This window comes from Solea solea, chromosome 4 (assembly GCF_958295425.1).
Source record: "Solea solea chromosome 4, fSolSol10.1, whole genome shotgun sequence".
Lineage (NCBI taxonomy): Eukaryota > Metazoa > Chordata > Actinopteri > Pleuronectiformes > Soleidae > Solea > Solea solea.
In genome coordinates, this window is record NC_081137.1 from 16171874 (window position 1) to 16197942 (window position 26069).

At 40.6% G+C, this 26069-nt stretch overlaps 1 protein-coding gene across 1 annotated transcript; it reads left to right on the forward strand.

Moving 5' to 3' along the window:
- Positions 1 to 533: 533 nt before the first annotated feature.
- pcp4a (Purkinje cell protein 4a) lies at positions 534 to 24762 on the forward strand. Its single transcript, XM_058626591.1, has 3 exons — positions 534 to 683; positions 18312 to 18363; positions 23907 to 24762. Exons 1-3 carry the CDS (start codon positions 675 to 677, stop codon positions 24035 to 24037), a joined length of 192 nt encoding a protein of 63 aa, XP_058482574.1. The 5' UTR covers positions 534 to 674; the 3' UTR covers positions 24038 to 24762.
- Positions 24763 to 26069: the final 1307 nt, after the last annotated feature.

The window sequence follows — 26069 nt, forward strand, 5'->3', positions numbered from 1 at the left end:
TCATACATATGACTTAGTATCATTATTATGACTTAGTATCTCATACATATGATTTAGTATCTCATTATGACTTAGTATCTCATAAATATGATTTAGTATCTCATACATATGATTTAGTATCTCATTATGACTTAGTATCTCATAAATATGACTTAGTGTCTCATAAATATGACTTAGTGTCTCATAAATATGACTTAGTGTCTCATAAATATGATTTAGTATCTCATATATATGACTTAGTATCTCATTATTATGACTTAGTATCTCATTATTATGACTTAGTATCTCATAATAAATATCAAGCATAAATTATGACTTAGTTTGGCATCATTATGACTTGGATATCATTCTTTTCCCCATATGGCAGAAACAGGCTTCCATACAACAGAGAGTGAGGGAAAGTCAAACACGAGGCGGATTATAAAAATAAGGAGGTTGGTGTTGAGTGCAGCGCTGGAGACAAGGAAACCCCGTATCTACTGGTTTTGATGGAGATGATATGTGAGGAGAGAGAGAGAGAGAGAGAGAGAGAGAGTGCAGCTATAAAAGCAGCCAAGCGCTGCGTTTTGGAGAAATAGAGATTAAGAAAGAAAGAAAGAGGACTGAGCTTCACTCACTGCCCGGTGCGCACCACACACTCCTGGATCCACACGCAGACACAGCGCGACACAGCCATGAGTGAGGTAGGAGCTTCTTTTAGTCATGCAAGATGACATTTAAGCGTTCAGTTATTCTTCAGTCTCAAAATAAAAAAGTTCTCAGAGCGCGATCGTCAGCAGGGAGTGTGGAGACATGCTGAGACGCATAAATATCAGTGGAATTATTGTCCAAATACACGCAAAAAGAGTCATTATAGCTTCATTTTCCATGTTGTGAAATGTTGTTATTTATAAATGTTGTTTGAACCAACTACGAGAATAAAGAATGGATTGTGGTTTTGTTTTGAAGTGAGTGGGTTTTTCAGTGAGACCCACAGTTCTGCACATAACCACCGTCCATCTGCTGTTAAACACACCACAGTGTATAGTGTTTATAGTGTACTTGCTTAGAGCCACTGAACAACACAATCAAACCAAAATCATAGCAAAGTTTTCAGATATTTCTTCTTAAATGTGAATATGTTCTGGTTTCTTTGCTCCATGTAACAAAGAAACCCTTTTTGGTTTGTGGACAAAACAAGACATTTGAGAACATCCTTTTACAGACCAAACGAGTACTCGATTAATCGAGAAAATAACAACCGATGATGAAAAAAATAGTTAGTTGCAGCCCTATTGTCAAATCAACCAAATGTAAAATGGCAGAAGATGTGAGAGTCTGTCTATTGGGGCTGCAAAACTTAAAATAATAATAATAAAAACCAGCCAAGTGCAATATCGGGATCGAAAGACAATGCAATTATTTATCTGATGAGACAGAGCGTGTCCAAACAGCATTATGATGACATTCAGGATTCAAATGCAGGAATTAAATGGCCCAAAACTCTTTCTCTTCACATAAGAAAATATATTTTTATTAATTTACAGACTGACAGTAAAATTGAGTTAAATTACTAATGAATAATGTCACAATTGCAATATTTTTGAGCCTGCAGAGACACTATGTATGGAGCAGCTGTGTTTATATAAAACAACTCATGTATGCATATGTGGACTTGAAGAGAGAGGGGGGAGCTCATGTCGAGACCTGAGTGAGAGTCTTCACTGAAAAACAATTCAGTAGCAAAGAGCACATCCTTTCGTCACTGAATTATTCAAAGCTTGCGCTCAGCCGGAGAAATAAAGCACAGTGATAAGAGCGGGAGAGCTACAGTCTCCGGCAGGACCTCATCATGACTTTGTTCAACTGCACTGACTAAAAGCATGTAATGTATTAATTGGGTCGTGTTAAACACGACGGCGTCCACTCCTGCTCTCTCTCTCTCTCACACACACACACACACATAGCAGCTAATATGAGATAAAAAACATGAACCAAAATTGCTGTGATAAGGATTTGAGGACGAGATGTTATCCTTCATCATCTAAACCGCGAGCCCCCGGGTGCCTCGTCGGTCATTATGAATCTTTTATTGCAGACTTTTTGTGCTGCACAGTCTTCACCGACTCCTTTGTGTCGACAGTGGAGCTAAATAAATGAGACGTTACACCGAGGACGTTACATCTAATGTCAGACACGACATTAATGTTTTTCTGAATAAATACTTTAATAGGAACGATTGTGCTCAGACCCACACATACTGTAGTTTTAGTGGCCTGCTGCTCTGCAGGTTAATTAAGCATTCCAGGCAAGTTTGGACCAAGAAACGGAATGTCTTCATTCTCAATGGGCCCTTAAATATTGATAATATAATTGCAGGCAAGTATAATATTGACAAACAATAAATAGCCTTCACAGAGGCTGCGTCATAAATACAGCTGAATTATCATAGGGAAAACATCCACGTGCTATTTTTAATGACAAATATTACCATGGCAATTTCATTTGCAATATTATTGTTAAGGTAATGCTGCTAGTTCAATGTTGCTGTAGTTTAAAATGAAAGCACAATAGAGCAGTATTTAATGTAATGCAAGGGTGAGAACATAAAGATATGTTTTACACTCAAAATGAATAAATCATTCAGCCAAATATCCGTTAGATCCAAACCTCAGAGCACTGGTTGATTGACATATCTTTTTTAATTCTACATATAAGCGTATATACTATATTCCTTTTGAGAATATCAGTATCATAATGATACTTTGCTGTGATTCTTGTGCAGAAATGAGGCCATAACCACGTCTCCACTGGTGAGACAGCAGCTGATTTATGTTCTGTAGGATCCATAATCGTCAAACAGCTTGAGCCTCCATGTGGCGAGAGCAGCTTTAATGTCTCTTGCCTGTCACCATAGTAATAAACAGTGCAGCTTTTCCTCCAGGCTGCAGCAGACATGGATTCTATATTTTTCAAATAACGACAGTTCAGCATTAATGTTACACTACATAGAATAAACTACCCGTTAAATCCTGATTCTGGATTAAGACGCCGCGTCTGTCAAACTCACCCTCGGCGACTGCCTCTCGTGTTTTTTCCATGTCAAACCAAGTCATGTGTGAAGTGGTGCGACTGTAATAAGTTCATTCATTCATTGTCTACAGTTTTATCCGTCACATGAGGGTCGCGGGGTCGCTGGAGCCGATCCCAGCTGAGATGAACAAGCAGTCAGAGTGTCCAATTAACCTCTGTATGTTTTAGGACTGTGGGAGAAAACTGGAGTAAACCCACGTCCAGAGGTGGAAATAATCTACCCAAGTAAAAGTACCACTATTTTGATAATATTTGACTTAAGTACAAGTAAAAGTACTGACTCTAAAAATGAACTCAAGTTAAAGTTAAAAAGTAGCTTGTTTCAAATGTACTCCGAGTAGATAAGTTATTTAGTTGAGGTTCTTTCTTGTGTCGTGCAAAAAGGACAAGGGGACACAAATCTCACATTAATTGTTTTTTAATTAAAGGCAAACCTTTAAAAATTAAATGTGCTGGAAAAATAAAATATGTCAACACACAATTTATCAGTCAACATGGGTCAAAGGTCACAAATTCTTTAAGTTTGTCACTCACTCAGGGACCTTAATTAGCACAAATTCACCTGTCCTCATCCTTCACATGTCCTCATTGTTCACCTGTCCTCATTGTTCACATGTCCTCATTGTTCACATGTCCTCATCATTCACCTGTCCTCATCCTTCACCTGTCCTCATCCTTCACCTGTGCTCATCATTCACCTGTCCTCATCATTCATCTGTGCTCATCTTTCACCTGTCCTCATTATTCACCTGTCCTCATCCTTCACCTGTCCCCATCATTCCAATGTCCTCATCATTTACCTGTGCTCATCGTTCACCTGTCCTCATCGTTCACCTGTGCTCATCATTCACCTGTCCTCATCGTTCACATGTGCTCATCATTCACCTTTGCTCATCATTCACCTGTCCTCATCATTCACATGTCCTCATCGTTCACCTGTCCTCATCGTTCACCTGTGCTCATCATTCACCTGTCCCCATCATTCACATGTCCTCATCATTCACCTGTGCTCATCGTTCACCTGTCCTCATCGTTTACCTGTCCTCATCATTCACATGTCCTCATCAATCACATGTCCGTACACAAAAAACCTACTCAGTTACAGTAACGTGAGTAAATGTAATTCATTACTTTCCACCTCTCCCCACGTCGCACACATGTCATCGCCCATTTAAGCCTCAGGTGGTGCAACAAAACTAATTAGATGGCACTTAGTGCAGAGGCTGTAGCCAGCTGTGGGAGGTTGCCAAGATATGTCACTTCCAACTTTCTGGTTTTCAGTAGAAGCTGATAAATGATTCTGTACCCTGTTAAGAGTTGATTCTAAGCAGGAGGAGCACCTACAGAACAGAGCACATGTGCACTGCTGTCAGTCACTCTCCATCTGTTTGTCTGCATTTTAGTAAAAGGTCAAAACAGTCTTTAATAGCTGTTCTATTCAGTGTAGCTGTGACAGAGATGAAGTTAGAGTTGGAGGAGTGATAATAAGCCAATAATGCTCATGGTATCAACAAGAATCACATCCCAATATTACTGATTATTATTATTATTACTATATTTTAGAGCTGCAACTAACGATTATTTTCATAATCGATTAATAAAAGCAAACGTTTACATCATTAGTCATATCAGGTGATCTATGCGATACATTTTAAATCCAAAATCTGCTGATACCGAATATCGTACTGATAATATCGTGCATCCCTAACAGGAACACGGATGGTGGACGACTCCAGCTGCTAAAAGCTAATGTAAAAACATGTCTGCTTTGACAAAACTGTTGCAATTATACTTTTACACAAACCTTAGGAACATTCTGCACAGAGTATATTCTCTGAGGCTACATTTACAGCACTCTGTTTTTGTTTAAATATGCACGGGTGATGGATCGCTCACATTAGGGCTGGCGTTCTCCGCCGGGGTTTGAATCTGGCTGTTGGTCATTTGCTGCGTGTCTTCCCTTTTCGCTCTCTTTCTCCTGCTTTTCACTACTCCACATATACCTGCCGTCCTCACGACCTTGAAAACACTTCTGGATGGGCCAGAAACAGAGAGCTGTGAAAAACAATGACACACATTCACCTTCTAACTACTGCGGAGGAGAGAATCGGCTTCATGAGCATGTTCAGTCTGTAAAGTCTGTAAACATAAATATAAGGCCACGTCCAGATGGAAACAGGAGGAAACGTAAACAATCTTTTTCTTTGCATCATTTCAAGAAATACAGTATCTTCCTCCACACCTAAAACAACTCAAAACGCTGTAGTACATATGCCAGGACTGTGAGTTGTGCTGTAACGTTACACCAAAACACAGAAGAAGACATTGTAAACATTACAGGTATAATAACAGAAATGAATACAGAATGAATCGAGCCAGGAGAAAGAAAGAGAAATAATGTTTATATTTGTTTATGTTGTTGTTTCGTGCCGTTTTTTGCAACCTAAATACTTGTGCCGTCGTAACCTAAATACTTATAAGAGGAGGAAAAGCACAATTCTGCCGCACTGATCTGTCTTGTTTATTCAAGTAAAACTAGGTTGTCTTTATTTTACAATTCAACACTTTGTTTTCCACCCCCATGTGTGAAATGACGTCGTCGTTTTTGAAAAGATACCGTTACAGGTCTCCTAAAATGCTGTCTTTTTCTGCAGAAACATGAACCTCGTGTAGGAACGGCTTGTGAAATCTGAATTTGTTGTGATTTCAATGCTGGACACTTCGCTGAAATGCTACTTGACATCTGAATTTGCTGGAATTTTACTGCCCTTCATGATGTGAAGTCTCTTTTATGCTCATATGCATCGGCGTCCGCATTTATGTGGGAGGGCAGTGTATGAATAATTAAACGGCGATTCCTCTCCCATCAGTATAAACTCAGTCCGAGGATGTAATTACTAAACGACTTCCATAAGCAGAATTAAAAGGCACATCATGGTTTGCAGATGACCGTCCTTTCAATCAATGCGTCAACATTTAAGTGGTCTCTCGCCGTGCGCGCCTCCCCCATACTTTAATTACAGGGAGAGCGGGAGCTACTTGGCAAAGCCATTTGTTTCATCATCCAAAGTGGGCCAGAGCCCCTTTTTATTAAATTAATGAGATAAGAGTGTTAAAAGTTGCTGATCAACGTAGAAAGAAACAGCAAGCTGACGTGGAAAAAGTGGTCGCAGACGGATTTTCTTTTCTTTCTTTTTTTGCTGACTTCATACTGATGAAGTGATTGGGATCCAAACTGAAACTGAAAGTCAGTGCAGAAAACATTCAAAGAGCATTTAAAACCATTTGTTGATATGATCATTTTCTTACCTCATCTCAAATACACTCTGTCTGTGATTTGTCATGAGGCATGTCGCTGACCCTAATCCTACTTTAAACAATGAACAGAGATTACACTGAAAATAATCTGTAATCCATTTGAACAGTCAACAGGCTTTGGTGGTGGGTGCCTCACCATAGCTCACCATAGCCCGGCCTGTGGGGTAATCCCGGGTCCTGCCGGGTCGTCGCGGAGAGAAAATGAACGTGAATGGTACGAGACGCGAGGAAATCGTGCAGATTGCTATGAAACTGCCAAGGACCTCGCCCCGAGGCTCTTCAGAAGTCACACATCATTTCTCAGGAATGGCATATATACTGTACATGTAATCTCACAGGACAGCTGTTAACCTTAAAATGAAGTGGAATTTAGGTGGAATTATTTTCATTTGACAGAAATTGAAGATAAATTAATTGTAATTAACTGCAAAGTATACAATCACCCGCTTGTATGAATAGGAAATTACAGGAAATTAGAAATGAAGGGTGAGGTAAAGGTACCACCTGCTGTAACAGCAGAAATGCAACAGAAATGACACAGGATGCAATGATTTGAATAAAACTACCTCCTTCATGATCATGTATTAGGATCAGAGTGCACAAAGTGTGCATTATTTTGAAATAAATCATCAATTTAAGGTCCTAAACATGCCTGAAAACTCTCATTTTGCGAAAAGTGGTTTGGAGAATGTGGTAAATTTGGAAGTGGGAGGGGCTAAAAAAACTGTCCCCCAAACACTTCTATTAGGTGCCACGTTTAACGTACATGAGTGAAAGTTGGTACACGTGTTCATCACGTTTGTACACTCAAAAAAGTAAACGAGGACCTATGGACTAAACCATTTTGACTAGCCATTTTGTTTTTAATGACGACTGGGAGATGATTTGAGCTTTAGTTGTCTTTGTTTGACTTGAAATGCATTTGAGTCCGTTATTGCACTGCATTAGAGCACAAGGCGAAGCCGTTTTCCATCAAAATGACTGCAGATGGTCAACAGAGCAGTAAAAAGTTGCTTATTCCCTCTTTTAATGACCGCTCACTGTGCGAACAGAGCGAGAAGACGACTGTTCTGTACAGTCTGATGTGTTTTGCTGGGAGGCCCAAACTCTGCCTAATGGATGCTAATGTTGTTTAGTAAAACTGTGCAGCTCTGCCATTAGTTTTACTTGAATAACTCCAGCTGGATGGCAGAGTGTATCGACCTCATACTGTAACCACGCTGTTAAACAGCCAGTGGACATAGAGGAACCTTTTTCATTTGAGTACAATATCAGAAATTGGGAAAAACACAAGTCATTATCCGTTTTCTATTTTATTTTGAAAATCAAATAACTTAATATTATAATAATAATAATGTTTTTTTAATTTTCCATTTAATTTTGAACAAAAAACCCCACTCATCACCAAGTCATATCACTTGTCATAAATGAATGGATAAAGAAGCATCACCACCATATACTGTATTAATATAAGCAGTTACTTTATCGCTCACTTGAGCTTTATTATCCTTTATTTGTCGCCTGCAGTGGTTTCATTTCTACGACAGAAAACTTGTCACTGATGAATATTTGCGTATCACATTAGTGTCCAGCATATAAATGACTCATTTTAATAAGTAAGTGTGTTAGCATTACACTGAGAAAGTCCTTGAGCTCTGCATTTCCTATGCATGAAAACAGAATTCTCCACTGCCACGTGAACATGTCGTCCCTCATCGGCCTTTTTTCATATCGTTCATTTGTGCCGTTTCAAACTAGAATAATATTTTATGCCCCTGCGTGATGAAATATACATCTGAAGGGCAACTAATCGATCCAAGCTCATGTAAAAATGTCTTTTTTAATTGTCCTCTTTGCTGTGGACAGCTAATGAGCTGGAAACTCGAGGCTGTGTCTTGGATACAAAGAGACAGAAGACAGAAAGAGTAGCTAAGCACAGAGTCTTCACTTTAATTAGTCAGGCACAGTATGGAGGGATGTGATGCAGTCTGCTCATTGTTGTTGACGGCTGTGCTGGGGAAAGAGAAAGGAGAAGTCGAATCATTGTCTTTTTAACTGATTTCACATCAAAGGTATGATAATGGCAGGAGACAACGATGGAATAAACAGGTCAGAAACAATTGGATATGGATATGGATGAGACTGCCACATGACATCATCTGAAGTCTTTTTTTTATGCTTCCATTCCTGGTTCCTCGTTTCCAAATTCTTTGACTGTTCATCCCACTTTTGTTAAATGAATATCTTGTGTGTGACTTTTGTGTTTTTATTGACGTCATTATTGTGCCTCAGTTTGGTCTTCATGAACACAAACACTACACAACACTATCGACTCTGTCAAGCAGAACTATCAGTTCTATTAGGGAGAGGGCAGGCGGGCAGGTGGACACAAGAATAAACTGTTGAGTAACTGGGTTTTGTGAGGATTTTCATGGTTGCAAGTTCGCATTAATGGCCATATTTCACCCTGGTCTGTCCTACCAAACCATTTATCAGTGGTTAACAATGGTTTGACTATAGCATATTTTCTATATTTAAATTTGTACACTACAGTTTTGAAAGCAGCAGAGGTCATTTTATTTCCAAATGTGGTCCAAATGTTCATTAGACTCACTGTTGGTTGGATTTTGGTGGCCGCATATTGTTTGGTTGTGAATGTGTTCTAATATAAATTTAAATGTTTGATTAGGGTGCATTCACACCAGCCCTAGAAGAAGAGAAGTCTGGTCCACCTCAAAACGTAGGTCTCGGTTCACTTCAATTGAACCATGCACGAAGTGGACTACAACGCAGGGCATTGTGGGTAAACACAATCAAAACATACGTGTGTTTTAGGATTTGATGCATTACACTAGGTGTGAAAACGACCGTAGTCTCATATCACAACAGCGCAGGTTATATGAAACTAGGAAAAAAATGACTTGAGACTTCATTGGATGGTAAGCCTGACTGTGTCCAGTGAAGAGTTAACCTATAGTATATCATCCAAAATCAGTCAAAAAAGTCATAGTATTGTTACGGCCGCTGCTGGCTGGCAGGGTATATTCATTGTGTTGTTTCCATGAGTGATTCTACCAGTCATGCAAATCCAGCTGTGTGATTCCCTGTTGAGGATTGGTCCTTCTGAAGCAGAGGCGGTCTACTTCCTGCTGCCTGTTCACTGGCGTCTGTGGTTGGTGTGGCTGTGACTCAACCAAGTCTACCAATCAAGACTCTTCAACTAACCCCAGCTGCAGAAAAAGCAGCTTGTGTTCCCTTAGTTCATGGTGGTAAATTGGTAGGGAAACATCAGACCGGACTGTGTGAGAGGTGTCAGGAAGAGAAGGAATCTGTGGAACATGTACTTTTGAGGTGTAGGGCATATGAGGCAAATAGAGAGGTGATGAAAAATAATCTAAGGAAATTAGCGGATCAAGAATTTCATTTAAAGGGAGTAATGGAAACGAGTGAGAAAGCACGAGTCAGGATAGTGGTGAAGTTTTTAAGGGATACAGAGCTATTTTATAGGATATAAAGTAGGATAGAAATTGGGAAATATATAGGGTAAGGGTGTGTGTGTGTGATGTTGGCATATTTTCTGGCTCACACTCCAGAGCAGAAGGGGCGGTAATGAACCTATAGATGGATGCCAACCGCCGTAAAACAAGAAGAAGAAGAAGAAGAAGAAGTTCATGGTGGCTGTGAACCAGTGATCAGTTCGCCTCACTGTTGGTTGCATACCATTTTGTGTCTAAGAGTATTCAGAGAGTGTGCTCGCTTAGTATTGCCTGTCTGGTGCCTGTCTGAGTGGTTCCAGTCAGTGTTTAGAATCTTTGTATAACTATTTTGTTTGGTAGAGAGTACCAAAAGAGTTGGTCACTCTATTTCATTTGTTTTGAGACTGTCCAGTTGCAGAATAGCTGCATGTTTGTTTTTGTCCGTTGTATTTTTGTATGCTTATGGGTGCTGATCGCCTTTTGTTCATGAGTGTTCTTTTTTTCTTTTCTTTTTTTGCCAAGAGCTAAATAGTCAGCACCTGTACAGCCTCCTTTTGTTATATTTCCTCGTCCAAGTGCACACTCCTTATTTAATTAAACTCGTGACTTTACCCTAATCGGTCCTGTTGTCACATCACATTTCTAATTCCAAATCACATCTTACTGCGCTCCAAAACGAGCCGGGTCGTAACAGTATAGTATGTCGTCCATAATCACCTGATTATGTGTCAGAGACTGAGACAGAGACAGACATAACGACCACATTTTATAATCCTATTTTCAGTACTACCAGTCAAAACCTCCTGAGTAATAAGGTTCAGAGCAGTCCTGTGGTTGTGGACCAGAACCTGTCGACTGCTGGACTGGGACAACCCGGCTGTTGTGGAACCTACCTTGCCATCTTGCAGGTTCTAACAACTGCAGAATTTAAAATAATTATGGATGAGAAACTTTAGAAACACCAAGAAATTCACTGTAAGATCATCAGCAGAAATAGCTCGCTCCATTAAAAGATGACTTGTGTCTCTGAGGTTGTGAGTTCAACTCTTACTGTCAACTAAAATTCTGCACTACTTTCACACTTCGGACCAAAATAAGAAGTTAAAAATACCAGCAACATGTTGTTCTGCAGTTTGGTAAGAATAGCTTATTCTGAAAGAGCAAGACTTGTATGTCTGAGGTTGTCAGTTCAAGTCTTATGATGAACTCAAGTGTTTGAGTTCAGTGTTCAAAGTAAACAGTCAAAAGCCCTAAGAGAACCTGAAGAACTACGAAGAGCAGGTGGCTCAGTGGACAAGAACGCTGCTGTGATGTCCTGACATCATAGGTTCAGTTCTTGTGAGGAGCAGGTGCTTTTAAAGCTCCACATCCAAACTCAAGATTAAAAGCACACAGCAATCCTAGACGAAGGCGGCCTTGGTGGTGTGGTGCCTTTGTTCCAGACCAGCAGGTTGTGTCTCAACAGTGAGGTGGCAGGTTCAGTTCCCGACTGTGCAGTTGTTCACCACAACCGAACCTAACCTCTTGCTGACTGACACAACCACACAGCACACCAGGTAACCAACCCCAAGTGCGTCGTACCCCCCGGTGGCAAGTGACCTGGCTGAGTGAGTCGTACCCCCCGGTGGCCAGCTGGGCGCGAGTGAGTCGTACCCCCCGGTGGCCAATCACCTGGCTAAGTGAGTCGTACCCCCCGGTGACCAGCTGGGTGCGAGTGAGTAATCAAGTGTCAAGCACTCAAAGCAAAGCGGTGGGGGCCGAAGGCCCCCACCCCCATCCAACTGTCTTAAATCCGCATTAAGACAGTTGGGTGGTGGTGGCCGAAGGCCACCACCACCTAAGTGTCTTAATGCGGCTACCTTTTGCTGCACAATGTAATATAAAGTATTTGACCTTTGACCTTTCCATGCCCCCCTCCTCTCACTCCCTGCCTGCCTTTCCCCTCCTCTCACCACCTGCCCCTCCTCTCCTCTCACCACCTGCCCTGCCCTGCCTCTCCTCTCCTCACCTGCCCTGCCCTGCCCCTCCTCTCCTGTCCTGTCCTGCCCCAACCTCACCTCTTGCGCAACCGGCCCTGCCCCACACCTGCAAGGCTGCGGAATGGAACCTGCAAGGCTGTGGTATTGAACCGGTCACCTTGTAACTCACACATTCCCATGGTTGTGAAAAAACCACTGCACCACCAATTCCTACTGTAAACAGGACTTTCGGTCTCCTTTCAATCTTCACTTTGGATGTTGACCTTTAAAATATCCCGGTCCTCACAAGAACTGAACCTACGAGCTGTGGATTTCACAGCAGCGTTCTTGTACACTGAGCTACCTGCAACTTCTCTTCTCCAGGTTCTCTTAGAGCTTTTGACTGTTTACTTTGAACATCGCACTTTGAATATGAGTTGACCATAAGACTCGAACTCATAAGCTTAGACATACAAGTCTTACTCTTACAGCACGAGCTACTCTTACTGAGGTGCAGAAAGAAACGTTGCTGGTATTTTTAAATTCTAATGTGGTTCTGAAGTTCTAACATTGGAAGAAGTTCAGTTGATTGCAAGAGTTGAACTCACAACCTCAGAGATACAAGTCTCCTTCTGATGGTGTGAGCCATTCATTCTGATGATGACTCTCTGACTTACTTGGTGTACTTAACTTTCTCGTCCAGCTCAGAATTTCGAGAACTGGAATTTTGAGAACAGTCACTTGAGGGTTATCATAAGACTTGAACTCACAAACTCAAACATACAAGTCCTGTTCCTCAAGCAGGAGCTATTCTTCCTGAGCTGCAGAACAACACGTTGCTAGTATTTTTAACTTCTTATTTTGGTCTGAAGTTTGAAAGCAGTGCAGAAGTTCAGTTGACAGTAAGAGTTTAACTCTCAACCTCAGAGACACAAGTCATCTTCTGATGAAGTGAGCTATTTGTGCTGTTGATTAGACAGTGAATTTCTTGGTGTTCCTGAGTTTTTAAAATTCTCAGAGTCTTTCAAACATTAGAATCATTTTAATCAGCTGATCTACTTCATCAGACAATGAAGTTGTGTTGTTCAAGTCAAAAAAGTCATAGTATAGCATGTCGTCCAAAATTGGTCAAAAAAGTCATAGTATAGTATGTCGTCCAAAATCGGTCAAAAAAGTCATAGTATAGTATGTCGTCCAAAATCGGTCAAAAAAGTCATAGTATAGTATGTCGTCCAAAATCGGTCCAAAAAGTCATAGTATAGTATGTCGTCCAAAATCGGTCAAAAAAGTCATAGTATAGTATGTCGTCCAAAATCGGTCCAAAAAGTCATACTATAGTATGTCGTCCAAAATCGGTCAAAAAAGTCATAGTATAATATGTCGTCCAAAATCGGTCCAAAAAGTCATAGTATAGTATGTCGTCCAAAATCGGTCAAAAAAGTCATAGTATAATATGTCGTCCAAAATCGGTCCAAAAAGTCATAGTATAGTATGTCGTCCAAAATCGGTCAAAAAAGTCATAGTATAGTATGTCGTCCAAAATCGTTCCAAAAAGTCATAGTATAGTATGTCGTCCAAAATCGGTCAAAAAAGTCATAGTATAATATGTCGTCCAAAATCGGTCCAAAAAGTCATAGTATAGTATGTCGTCCAAAATCGGTCCAAAAAGTCATAGTATAGTATGTCGTCCAAAATCGGTCAAAAAAGTCATAGTATAATATGTCGTCCAAAATCGGTCCAAAAAGTCATAGTATAGTATGTCGTCCAAAATCGGTCAAAAAAGTCATAGTATAATATGTCGTCCAAAATCGGTCCAAAAAGTCATAGTATAGTATGTCGTCCAAAATCGTTCCAAAAAGTCATAGTATAATATGTCGTCCAAAATCGGTCCAAAAAGTCATAGTATAGTATGCCGTCCAAGGACATTTTCTTTTGAATATTACAGTATCGCATGTGGCCTGAACGACCTCAATAAAGTGACCTTTGAGTCATTGAAAAAAATCTTTGTGGCCCTTTAAGATTTATATTTGAGTACCCGTGACCTACAGGGGATGAGTTTTAATGAGGGCTTGTTTTAATCAAAGTTGGTTTTGATGTTAAAGCGCTGACAACCTGCTTTTTACCCCAGCCTTATCAGAGAGGGGACAGTGAGTTAGAATGTATAATGTCAGCGCTGCTTCACGCTGTGTGTGTTCAGTCAATCATCCCTCGGCGCTGTCACTCTGCTCCCAGTCTGTTGGCAGGGAACCTGTTAATGGTGCTGGGGACGAGCCGTCTGTGACCCAGTTTCCCCGTCTCCGCCTTTAATTGTTAATAGATCCCCGAGTACAGCATGGGACCTCTCTGGAGAGCTCGAGCTGCCATAAGAACCAAAAATAGCACCTCACACATACTGGTAATTTATTTCTTCTGCCAATCCCTCAACATCAACCAGTATCATAGAGGTGTAAATGTATGACAGGAAGGAAGGGAGTGATGGAAACCTGGAAACCTGGAAACCAGTCATCCTGCCTGCGAATGCCAATTTAGAGTTTGTAGGTGTTAAAAGCCCATCTTCTATTCTAAGTCAGAAACAGGAAAGATACAAATCTAATTGGATGAACACTTGTACATAAATGTCATGTGTTCATCAAAAAAAAAAATGTTTTCCTTCAGCACAAACCATCAGGACCAAGAAATGAGTTGTTATTTCAAAGATTTCCTCTGCTGACCCTTTGTCGTTATTAAATACATGTCTCAGAATTTGACCCAAATACAAGGCTAAAAAAAACTGCTTAAACTAAACCTGGGCGGACGAGGAACTAAAGCTGCAAAACTATTAAGATAAACAAGCAGAACATGACGTAACAGAGGAGACAAAGAGAGCAGAGCCTTCGTGCAGGTCAGGGTAATTAAACCAAGTCAAACACGTCAGGACAGTGAACAAAGTGGGAAATAGAGGGGTCAAAGGTCATAATGAAAGACACATGAAATCTGATACAGATTCTTTGTTGTAATCAGTTTTGGTCAGAATTTTATTTTATGACCAAATTCATCTTCTGAGCTGTTTCCCCCTCGCTGGGTCTCTGTAGTTGCCATGGTCACATGATGAGCCACAGCAGCGAGCCGTTGTAAAAATAAAAATAAATAAATAAATAAATAAAGTTGAATCATTATACCGTAAGCTCCCAACGAGACGTTCTCGTTCTCATTCTGCCTCCCCTATCATTGCTGCTGCCGCCGACCTTGGTTGTGTGAAAGCGGCCACTTCTCTCTCCCAAAGTCTCGTTTTATTCACGTCAGATAAAGCCGAGCGCTTCCAGCTGGGAGAGAACCCCCTAAGTCTGACTGCGATGGTGGCGTTTCTGCAGTTTGCTTCAGTGAGAGACGATAGTTCCGCCTGTGTTGTGCCGTTGGTGTTCAGCTCAGCTCAGTTCTGTTTGGATGCAGCACTGAGAGTTGCACAGTAACACAGTGGATATTAAATGAAATGACGACGCCGTATCGCCTCATTAATGAGAGCATTTATAGCACGTAATTATGATATGAATAATACTGCATTTAAATATTCCACTTAACGATGAAAATTAAGGTTATCTGCAAACAGTGTTGAGTGAATTGCGGACATTAAATATTGCAATTAAAATGAAATGTACACAGTGGCTGAGGCCAAGTTACTGTTAGTCTAGGATATTAATTTGAAGAGGATGAACACAAAGGCTTCACTTTAGGGTCACATCTGACTCAAGATTAATACTTTACACATTAATGGCTTCCATAGTCACTATTAAAACACCATTTATACAGCAAATGAACCTACAACCACAATATTTGTCAGAAAAATGGCCAAAAAAAATCATCTGAGCTTAGTTTTTGTTCTCTAACTTACCTAAAATCTTCTGTAACTTCTCCCTGTAAATGCAGGATATGTAGAAACGCCATGGAGCCTTCGTCCTCCTCCTCTTCCACGTCCGTCTTGCTAATTTTAAAGCGCCGCAGTCGCACCTGCTCCTGTTGCCACTGTTAATCATCGTGAAACGTGAAAACGGAGACTCGCAGCTTGTCGTCTCCTGCCTGCTCCTACGTCTCCTTCAAAACGAGACGGAGTCAAGGTCACAGCTGACAGGTGTGACGCTTAATGGAAAAGTGGAAGACCACGCGTGGAGAGAAGGATCCAGGTGGCCTACAGCAACAGCTGATGCTCGTCTGAATCAGTCTGAGTCAGTGTGACTCATCCTCTCACTTCTTTGACCTGTGTTCACTTATGCAAAGACTCATCGTTTGTAGTGGGTCTTTTGTAGGCAGCAGAGGAGAAGATTCTCTCCACTCATAGGTAACTGCAGGTTGGTTAACACATTTGTTTTTTCAGGCTGAAGCCAGAATGTTTGGGTTTCTTTTTTAAATATGTACCTGTACCTTTTCACTTCAAAGATGCAGTGAAAAAGCAAGTCAATCTAAGGCTACATTCAGATTAACAGATTAATTTACATCACAGATCTTGTTCGTCACTTCTGATTTTAAGATCACATACGTGTCAAATATGATGTTTTGTGTTGTTGATAATGCATGTAAAATACAAACAAACAGTAGAACTAGGCATGTGTGCATTTGAGAGTCGCCGTAGTTTTCACTTGCAAGACGCTGTGAACCGTCAAATCTGATCTAAATCAGATCTGAACAGTGTTGCTGGTAATCCGAAAGTAGCCTCAAGGCCCTGGAATACTTAGATACTATACTCGGACCCAACGCAACTCAAAATGCCAGACTTTGGAACACAAAGAGCGTGTTGGGTGCACAAAGACCATTTGGACAACAGAAGAAGTAGTCGCCAAGGATAGTCGTCCGAGCCTCGATCTGGCGACGCCCGACCGGCTTTTCAGCTGTGAGCCGCTCGGAACCAATCTGTAGCATTGTTCTCTTCTACTTAGGGAGGAACGCGTCCTATTCCCTGTGTCCAGATTTGCACTGCCCCCCGATGGTGAAGTGGGATACTACAGGACACTGAAGCGCGAGTATGCCAGGCTCCGCGATATGCGACACGCACGGCGCGTGTGCAGAAGTATTCCAGTGCCTTAAGAGAATATGGAGAATATGGAGATTTGATCAGATTAAGGTGGATTGCTCAACAAGTGGAGTGGGAGACTATTGATATCATTATTCAGTTGTTTCACATATGACTTTAGTTTTAAAAAGAAGGGATGATGTTTTCCTCCTGCGTCTTGACCATGGATGGTGTCGACGTCAGTCTGCATACATACATCAAACTTAACGTCCTACCAAAGTTTATTACAGAGTGGCTTTCAATAAACGTATATAAAAGTATACGAGTGCTAAAATCACAAATGCACTTCCATCACTGTTGTGTTCACAATGTTGTGCTGAATGGTTAATAACATTTGTTTACGGTGTGATAAAAAATCTGTGTTGTGTTTGACTGCTTTACACGGACTAAAAGTTCCATCACTCTAGTTTTATTTCTGGACCGTTTGTACTTGAGACAAAAATAATCTTGGCTCTCTTAATCCTGGCGACTTTTAATCACAACACAGCAGACACAAATAGCACCAAGAGGAGGTGTGATCTTGTTCTTTTCCTTCAATGTCTTCTAGCTAAACTCAGATCTAATATGGAGCAAGTGTGAGGCTTTGAACTTGGATTAGCTTCACTCGTATCCGTGTGGTGAGTTTAAATATATGAGATGTGGTCGTAGCTAAAGGCTTTAGATGTAGATAGATACGAGAGTGCAGTGGCAGCAGCGGGCGTCAGAAAGCTGGTTATTTATATCAACTTTGTTCATTTGTCTTGATATAGTTCCCAATATTTGCATTGCAACTTCTAAACTGCGGCGAGACGATCCGTCACGCGTCATTGTTCCTCTGCCCCGGCTGCCACCGAGCGCTCGCTCGTGACCAGGTGGGCGGGTAGGGCGCGCGGCGTCTGGCTCCATTCGCTGTGTGTCGCTGCGTGATCATGTGGGCGAGTGTCAGCTCGGCGCTGGAATTTCCTCACTTTGATTTCAGCGTGTAAACAGAAAAAAGCAGATGATGGAGTGTTGTTGGAGGAGGAGGAGGAGGATGTCAGGTTTCTCACGGCAGTTTGATTCTTGCTGGTTGACTTAGACTCAGAACGGCATGAACATGTATGATTAATAATTTGCTCTTATGGAAGAAACACACTGATATTAAAGCAAAAGAAGAAGTGAACGATTACAAAAATGTAATCTAAACACTTAAGCTCGGCCTGGTGCAACATTTTCTCCAGGAAAACACAGACTCTGAGCTGAGTGCATCTTGTCATGTTGAGTGTCAGGATTGGATGAGACAGTGTGAGCGTGCCTCTGCTGCAGAAACATGGATTATAGATCACCTCGGCTCCTCCGCGCTGCCCTCACATACACCGGCATAAACACATGATGCACGTGATGCCGTGTCTGTTGTGTTCTGTAGCGACTTGAACTCATATTCACCGATAAATACTGATCGTGTTTTTTCCTCTGCTGTCGTTGCAGAGACAAACATTCGGAGCGACGACTGGGAACAGCAAACCAGCGGCCGGCCAAGGTATTTTCTGACCATTGTGCTCAATGTGAACATTTTAACAAAGCAGTTTTCACTCCACAGCATTCTAGTAGCAGCAGAAGGAAACATGACAGTGGAACTGCTCATCAAATATTTAGTGTCCTCTGCTGACCACTGTTTCCTTCTCCCTCCTGTTTACACCTATAAGACACGCCCACTGAAGTTTGTTTTCCAGGTTCCAAACTAATGTTTTCAGTTTGAATGTGCCAGCTGATGGAAGCGTATCGCATTCAACTAAAATTTAAATTGCTCTGTTTTTACATAGCGGTTAGCACTCCTGCCTTGGGGGTCTGTTTTTACGAGATTGTGGTTCTGGTTTCAATACGCTTCCGTCAGCCTGTATGCATTCCAAGTGCATCATTTTATATCCATTACAAAACATTTAAGGTTTTAGCAAACGCTTTTAATCCAAAGCGACTCACAAAAGAGGAATAAGCAACAAAGAAGAAGTCTTGGAAAGAAATCCACTGTAGCAAGAGCTAGGACAGAAGATGCTTCTGGTCCACGAAGCATGCCATATTTACTTAAAGGGTCTTGAGGAAATATTGCAGTCTCCAGCAGATCTGAGTGTTCTTTGAGGTGCCTGCGCAAAGTCGACAAACTGATAACAATTCCTTCAATATTACTTAAAGATGGGAGAATCCCCCCAATGTCTCAAAGTTTGGGAAACAGAACTGAAAAACTGCAGAATAGTCCCCAGTGGTGTAATTACACATCAGTGTAAAAAGGGATCACATTCATTGAGAAAAATCATTCTTAAAATCAGACAAAAGAATGAATTAGATTACTGAGAGAGGAGCCTGCAGTGGTCATGGTTTCCTTCACCGTGGTTACGATTTACAACAAGACCTACTTTGAAAAGTAGGTCATGGTATTTTTACATTATAATGTAATTCAAATCCCCTGAGTTATAAAACTGTAAAATTGGACTCAGCAAGATCCTTTGGAATTCATCAATGGTGCTAAGTGCAGAACTGTCATTCTGGCAGAAATGAGAGGAAAGTGTGTTTCTCATGAGGCTCACACACGTGAATCGCTTTGTTTTAAAGGCCACGGCTCAAGTTTTTGACAGTTTCCTCTCTTTATACAGTAAACGGATGAATATACATGTATCAGGTTGACTTGTTCTCTCTATTCTTCTCGAAAAACTACAACAAAACACAAGGCAAAAATACAAAAATATCTCGAAACAACGATAATTAGACACAGGTGAATCACATGAGGGCGGGTCAGACAGCAACAGCCAATCACAGCGGAGGGAAAACTAACGACACAAGAAAACAAGAAGCAGAGTAGACAAAACCCACGGGGAAGGAAACTACAAAACAATGCAACAGAAAAATGCAAGAAAAACCAGAAACAACTCAAAGTTTATTAAAGTACAACGAGGAAAGTAAATGTCCAAATAAAGAAAAAGGTTAAATTTTCAGAGCAATACAGTCAGTATGGAGTAAGTGCGTAAGCCTGTTCACCGTTTAATCACTCCATAGACTCATTCTGCACATAAAACAGCTCTGGTTTACCTGGAGACCATGTGTCACCTCCTTCTCTCTGGGGCTGCTGATAACACTGTTAAAGCCCACTCTCCAATGGATTCCTGTCCCATCTTCTGGGATGATGAAGAGAGCTGCAGTTCAGGTTCAGTCCTCAGAGAATCAACCCGATGGGGATTCTAGGCAGCTGGGTTTTAATTTGATCAAGGAGTAAATCACATTCCAGCCAATTTTCACCTCTCTTTATTTTTCCCTTTTTCCATTCCCTTTGATAAATGTACAGAAAGGCAATAATTGTGCCCACAGAGGGACATTAGTCAACACACCATCTTTATCCTCTACTGTGTCAAAAAAAATACACATTTACTAAAAGGTTTTCCAGTGTGACTACTCTGAATAATCTATAATCATTTCATTTATTGATGTAAAAATACAAGATTTTAATTTCTCCTTTTATTTAGTAAACAAATGATTTGTTTATTTGTCCAAAGTTGAACAGGAGGTCCAATAATCTTGAGACTTACTGTATATCTGATTTTTATGTATGAGTTTACTAGAGACAATGCAGTTTAACACAGTGTGAAGCTGATGTGCTGCACAAACAGTTTATAGCAACTCCTAATATTCAACTCCAGTCCCTGGTTGGGCTTTGATATGCAAAATACAGCGGAAAAAAATGCAAATACATGACAAAAAAAACCATCACAATGACACACATACACTATATGACAATTATAATATGAGTATAACTCTAATACCCATACCTAAACCAATGCATGTCATTTCCTGCTGCCAAAATAAGTTTTTTTAAAGAATAAAAGTGTTAATTATAAGAAAGGGGAGCTAAATTTGTTTTCCAAAAGAATTATCTGCCATCTGCTATTATGCCTCTGTGATAACAAACAATGCTCCAGTTACAGATTAACATTCAGAGTCGTGGTGAAGTTTTATTTTTTTTTTACACTACGCCTTCATCAATCATTCTCCACATATTCTTGAGTTGCCTCAAATCTCACAGGAGCCAATTTAAACATGACCTTTCACAAACCTCTTAGGGAAATAATCCCATCACCTCCCATTGTGCCAATTGGATTCCTTCACGCGGCGCCACAGTGAGCCTGAAATATGCATCTGTTTCCTCTGTTGTCCACGTGTCATCCGAAGGGCGTCAAGGTCGACCAAAGGCTCCGCCCCAAAAGTAAGTGAGGAGCTGTAGAGAAAGTGTTTTTCACTGGAGCGCACACGTGACGCGGCCGGTCAGCACAAGTGTGCACGGAGCGCTGTGATGCATGACAACTGTGCTGCTGACCTTTGGGGTGAAGGTGGGAGTGTGAGCACCAGTGTGTCTTCACTACTCGCATGAATAACAATAGAAAACAGTACTTTTGTACTTCTGCACCGACTCGCACTCGCTTTTCTTCTTTCTTTTTTTTCCTCATGTGGCAGTTCCAGCTCCGTACTAAAGTCTAATCTGGAACCAGTTCTTTGGTCTCTGACTGCCAAAGAACTGGCAGTGAGAAGAAAAACAAACAAGACAGTCTGTCTCCAAGCCATTTGGTCACTGGCAGACGTTAGAGGGAGCAAGAAATTAGAGGGAGCAAGAACTAAAAGCATGCAGTGGTGTCTCAGGACAATAGAAGACGTCGCTGACACACTAAAGACACTGAAAAGAAGAATAAAGACCCACATTATGGTGTGCTAAAATCCGTCCTTGGGTTCAGACGAGCATGTCAGGTCACCACTGCTCTGAACCACGACACCCTGAGCATGTCTTTCATGTCACACCAGTCCTTCTTAATGGAACCCTGGTTCGTTTGGGGAGGTGTGAATGCACAGCCGAACTCCAAAGAAGCGGACTACAACGCAGGGCATTGTGGGTACAAAACAACCAAAACATACATACGTTTAGAACGGTAGCCCGGGAGAAATGGCTGAGTCCATCGTGGCAGCGTATGTGTCGTATGTTCACGTTAAACTACTGTAAATCCAAAACCCACGACCGTTCATTGTTTGTCTTCTCGTTCAGTAATTCTTGTTGCAGCGCCGCCTCAGGCTCGGGTTAGATCACAGTCTGCGTCACAATAAATGTGCTTTGATATTACTGTAAATGTCTGACATCTTGTCTTCATCGCACTAGAATCTTCTTCATGGTCGCCCGGCAACAGAATAAACAGCCACTTTCCATAATGTCATTGTTATTAGGGTTATTAGTGTGTCTTTTATCAGGTGAGTTTTGCCTCAAGAGAAGTCAACACAGTCCCCAGGATCATACTGTCTGTCACACCTACGATATGTTCGTGTTTTAACCACTTTTCCCGGGTATGAATGAATGTCTCCATAAAACACCACATTGCTCAGCTAAAACACACCAAAAATGTATTATTGTTCCATGAGATTAAACTCAAATCTATAATGGATATGGTGTTTTATCATGATGAGCTTGCAACGTTCTAAAAGACAAAGTCTGCAAGAGACACGTTCAGAATCAAAGACATTCTTCAACACAGACACACACGGAGGTTTAAAGTGAGAGTGTCGGTGGTTACATACGTAGAAAATCTAATCACAGGGCATGAGTCGTGGAACACTGAACCAGAGGGGTGAGAAATACAGAGACTATAAAGAGAGCAGAGACGACGACACACAGGTGTGACCAGTAATGCACAGGTGTGAGTCATCAGGGAAATCACAAGGACAGCATGGAACACTCGTGATATACAGACAGACTGATGTAAAGCCACAGCAAACAAAGGTTTCAAACTTGCATTGAATGCTCACATCTCCAAATCTAATGGGAATGCAGCATTAACTAGTGTTAGTTAAGTTGATCAAGTAAAGTGTTTGTTAGTTAGTTAGTTGGTAAGTTAGTTAGTAAAGATGATCAAGTATAGTGTTAGTTAAGATGATCAAGTATAGTGTTACTTAAGATGATCAAGTATAGTGTTAGTTAGTAAAGATGATCAAGTATAGTGTCTGTTAGTAAAAAATGATCAAGTATAGTGTCAGTAAATCAAGTATAGCGTTAGTGAAGATAATCAGGTGTAGTGTTATTACAGACGATCGAGTATATTATTTGTTAGTAAAGATGATCCTGTATAGTGTTAGTTAGTAAAGAAGATCAAGTAAAGTGTTAGCTAGTTAGTTAGTTATTTAGTTAGTTAGTTGGTAAGTTAGTCAGTAAAGATGATCAAGTATAGTGTTAGTATGTTGTTAGTTAAGATGATCAAATATAATGTTAGTTAAGATAATCAAGTATAGCGTTAGTTAATAAAGAAGATCAAGTAAAGTATTAGTTGGTAAGTTAGTTAGTTAGTAAGTTAGTAAAGATGATCAAGTATAGTGTTAGTATGTTGTTAGTTAAGATGATCAAATATAATGTTAGTTAAGATAATCAAGTATAGCGTTAGTTAATAAAGAAGATCAAGTAAAGTATTAGTTGGTAAGTTAGTTAGTTAGTAAGTTAGTAAAGATGATCAAGTATAGTGTTAGTATGTTGTTAGTTAAGATGATCAAATATAATGTTAGTTAAGATAATCAAGTATAGCGTTAGTTAATAAAGAAGATCAAGTAAAGTATTAGTTGGTAAGTTAGTTAGTTAGTAAGTTAGTAAAGATGATCAAGTATAGTGTTAGTATGTTGTTAGTTAAGATGATCAAATATAATATTAGTTAAGATGATCAAGTATGGTGCTCGTTAAGATGATCAAATATAATATTAGTTAAGATGATCAAGTATAGTGTTAGTTAGTTAGTTTGTCAGTTAAGATTATCAAGAATAGTGTTATTAAAGATGGTGTTAGTTAGTTAATATTATTAAGTATAGTGTTATATAAGAAGATCAAGTAAAGTGTGTTCTAAAGCTATGTGAAATGAAAGTTTTCCTTGATAGTCTTAATAATTTCCTCCTCACTGGATCATTCAGTGTCTGTTATTCAGTGTGGACTGAAGTGGTGGACTAACGAGATAGGAAATACAAGGCTGACCTTTTCTCACCAATGTCTCCTCCTCCTCCTCTTCCTCGTCCTCTCTGCAGATGACAAGAAGAACGACCTGCCCGATGACTTCGACATCGACATGGAGGCCCCGGAGACGGCAAAGGCTGCTGTCACCATCCAGTCGCAGTTCAGGAAATTCCAGAAGAAGAAGCAGGATGTGAAGTCGTAGAAAGAACACTGTCAGCCGCGGCGTCACCTGATTTGAGCCTGGGGTTTTTTTTGCATGTCAACCAAACTGCACTGTCTGAATGAAAGTGAGAGGGAAGGGGAGGTGGGCGGGGGGAGGTTGGGAGTTAGAGAGGGAGGGAGGGGTTTAAAAAAATATATCCTTGTGAAAGTCTTTGTGTATCATTTATAACCTGGAATGACGAGTATTATACAATAATGTTTCTTAACCAAAATATGAGTGTATGTATTTAAAACCTTCCTATAATTGTACCTGAATAGCACTGCAGTGTATCTGACACTGCTGTTTCAGTGTAATATACACATTCAAAACACAACTTTGACCTAAATTCAGGGGCGAGTTCAAGCCATGTGCATTTCATCTGCAGCCCGAGCGAAGCGCTGTCACCTGCTCAAGGTGTTTCCCTCCGACCGGGTCAAAGCGTCTCTGTGCTTTCACACCATCGAGTTCGTGTCTCTGATTTGTTGGTGTCGGTTGAGCTCCTTTTCCTCTGTGTGTTTTTAGCAGAACCTCACATCTCAGTTCTCTGTGTCCTAGTAGAAAAATCTTGATGTCGTGTTTGTGGTTTGACTCCAGTTGTGCTTCGATCATTGCTGTACACACACACACACACACACACACACACACACTTATGCATGCAAGCTTGCACACGTGCAAACACACACACACATGCAGCGAAATAAATAAAAGTGTTATATAGAAGTGTACGTGGATTTACTGTCTTATTTCACATCCTTTAAACATCAGTATGAGGCATGTTTTTGATCGTGCGATATTGTGACGGAGCGCGTGACCACCAGAGGGCTCACTAGAGCGTTTGAAAAGTTCCTAGTTGCAGTTTGACGCAGAGCATGTGACAAGTCCACCTTCAGTCAGAACAGTTTCTGGTTTCTGAAATGGTTATTACGGTAATTTCACTCTGTGCTGTTGCAGGAACCCAGCAAATCAGCGTCTTTGTCACCAGAGAGGAGAGAGTTGGAAAAAACGTCTGTACATAGTTTCCATGCTTTTGGACATCGAGACAAAGACTCTAACAAAATGTAATTTTAAATATGTGCATTATACTGTTCACATTTCAAATTTAACTTACACAAAAATCTGGTTTTCGTGTGCAACTATGGCGTTTTTTCCTAAATAAAACTTTTGGTTTTTCTTCATATTAAATTGTTAATACACTACTTTAACGTGCAGTAAATTGTAAATAACTGCCAGATATTGAAAGTTATTCAGGAAAAATGGGCAAAGCACTTAGTCACAGGACATTTTCTGGCCCTTTTCATTTTAAAATACGCACAAAAAAAAGTAATTTGAAGGCTTAAGTGTTAAAGGGTTAAACGTTAAATATAATACACATTATGTTGCTTTTAGGCAGACTTTTACAGCCCTAAACTGAAGTTTGTAAACAGCTAAACCTTTGCACCACAGGAAAAAAAAAAGTCAGTGTTTTTAGTTTGCAGGGACACAGAAGCTGCTGGTCTACCACCGTCTCAAATAGCTTACTTAAATCTAATCAAATTTAAAATGTACTGGTGGAGGAAGCTGTAAATCAACAACTACTGTGTGCTGTGATGTAAAGTAACTATCCACTTACTCATGTGTTAGATTAGTGTTTGTCAGCCCTCTGGTCCTGCATGTTTTGGATGTTCTCCTGCTCCAACACACCTGATTCCAACGGACAGCTCGTCAGCAGAAGCCTGAGAACGAGTCATTTATGTGAGTCAGGTGTGTTGGAGCGGGAAACCAGCAGTGCACTTCAATCCTTCACTCTAGGTTTCTAAAGCGTTGTCATGGTTAACAGTGAGAGAGCTGTCCACATTCATCTCTCACACTAAACGTTTATTCTTTGACTGGGTAAAATAAGATATATTTATTATTATTATTATTATTATTATTATTATTATTATGGCTGGCCAAGCAACTCATGTGTTTTTCTTCTGGGTGAAAGAATCAGCTGTTTGGCGATGCCTGACAGTTCAGACGTGCACATTTAAGCAGAAGAAAGTGAACGTACATT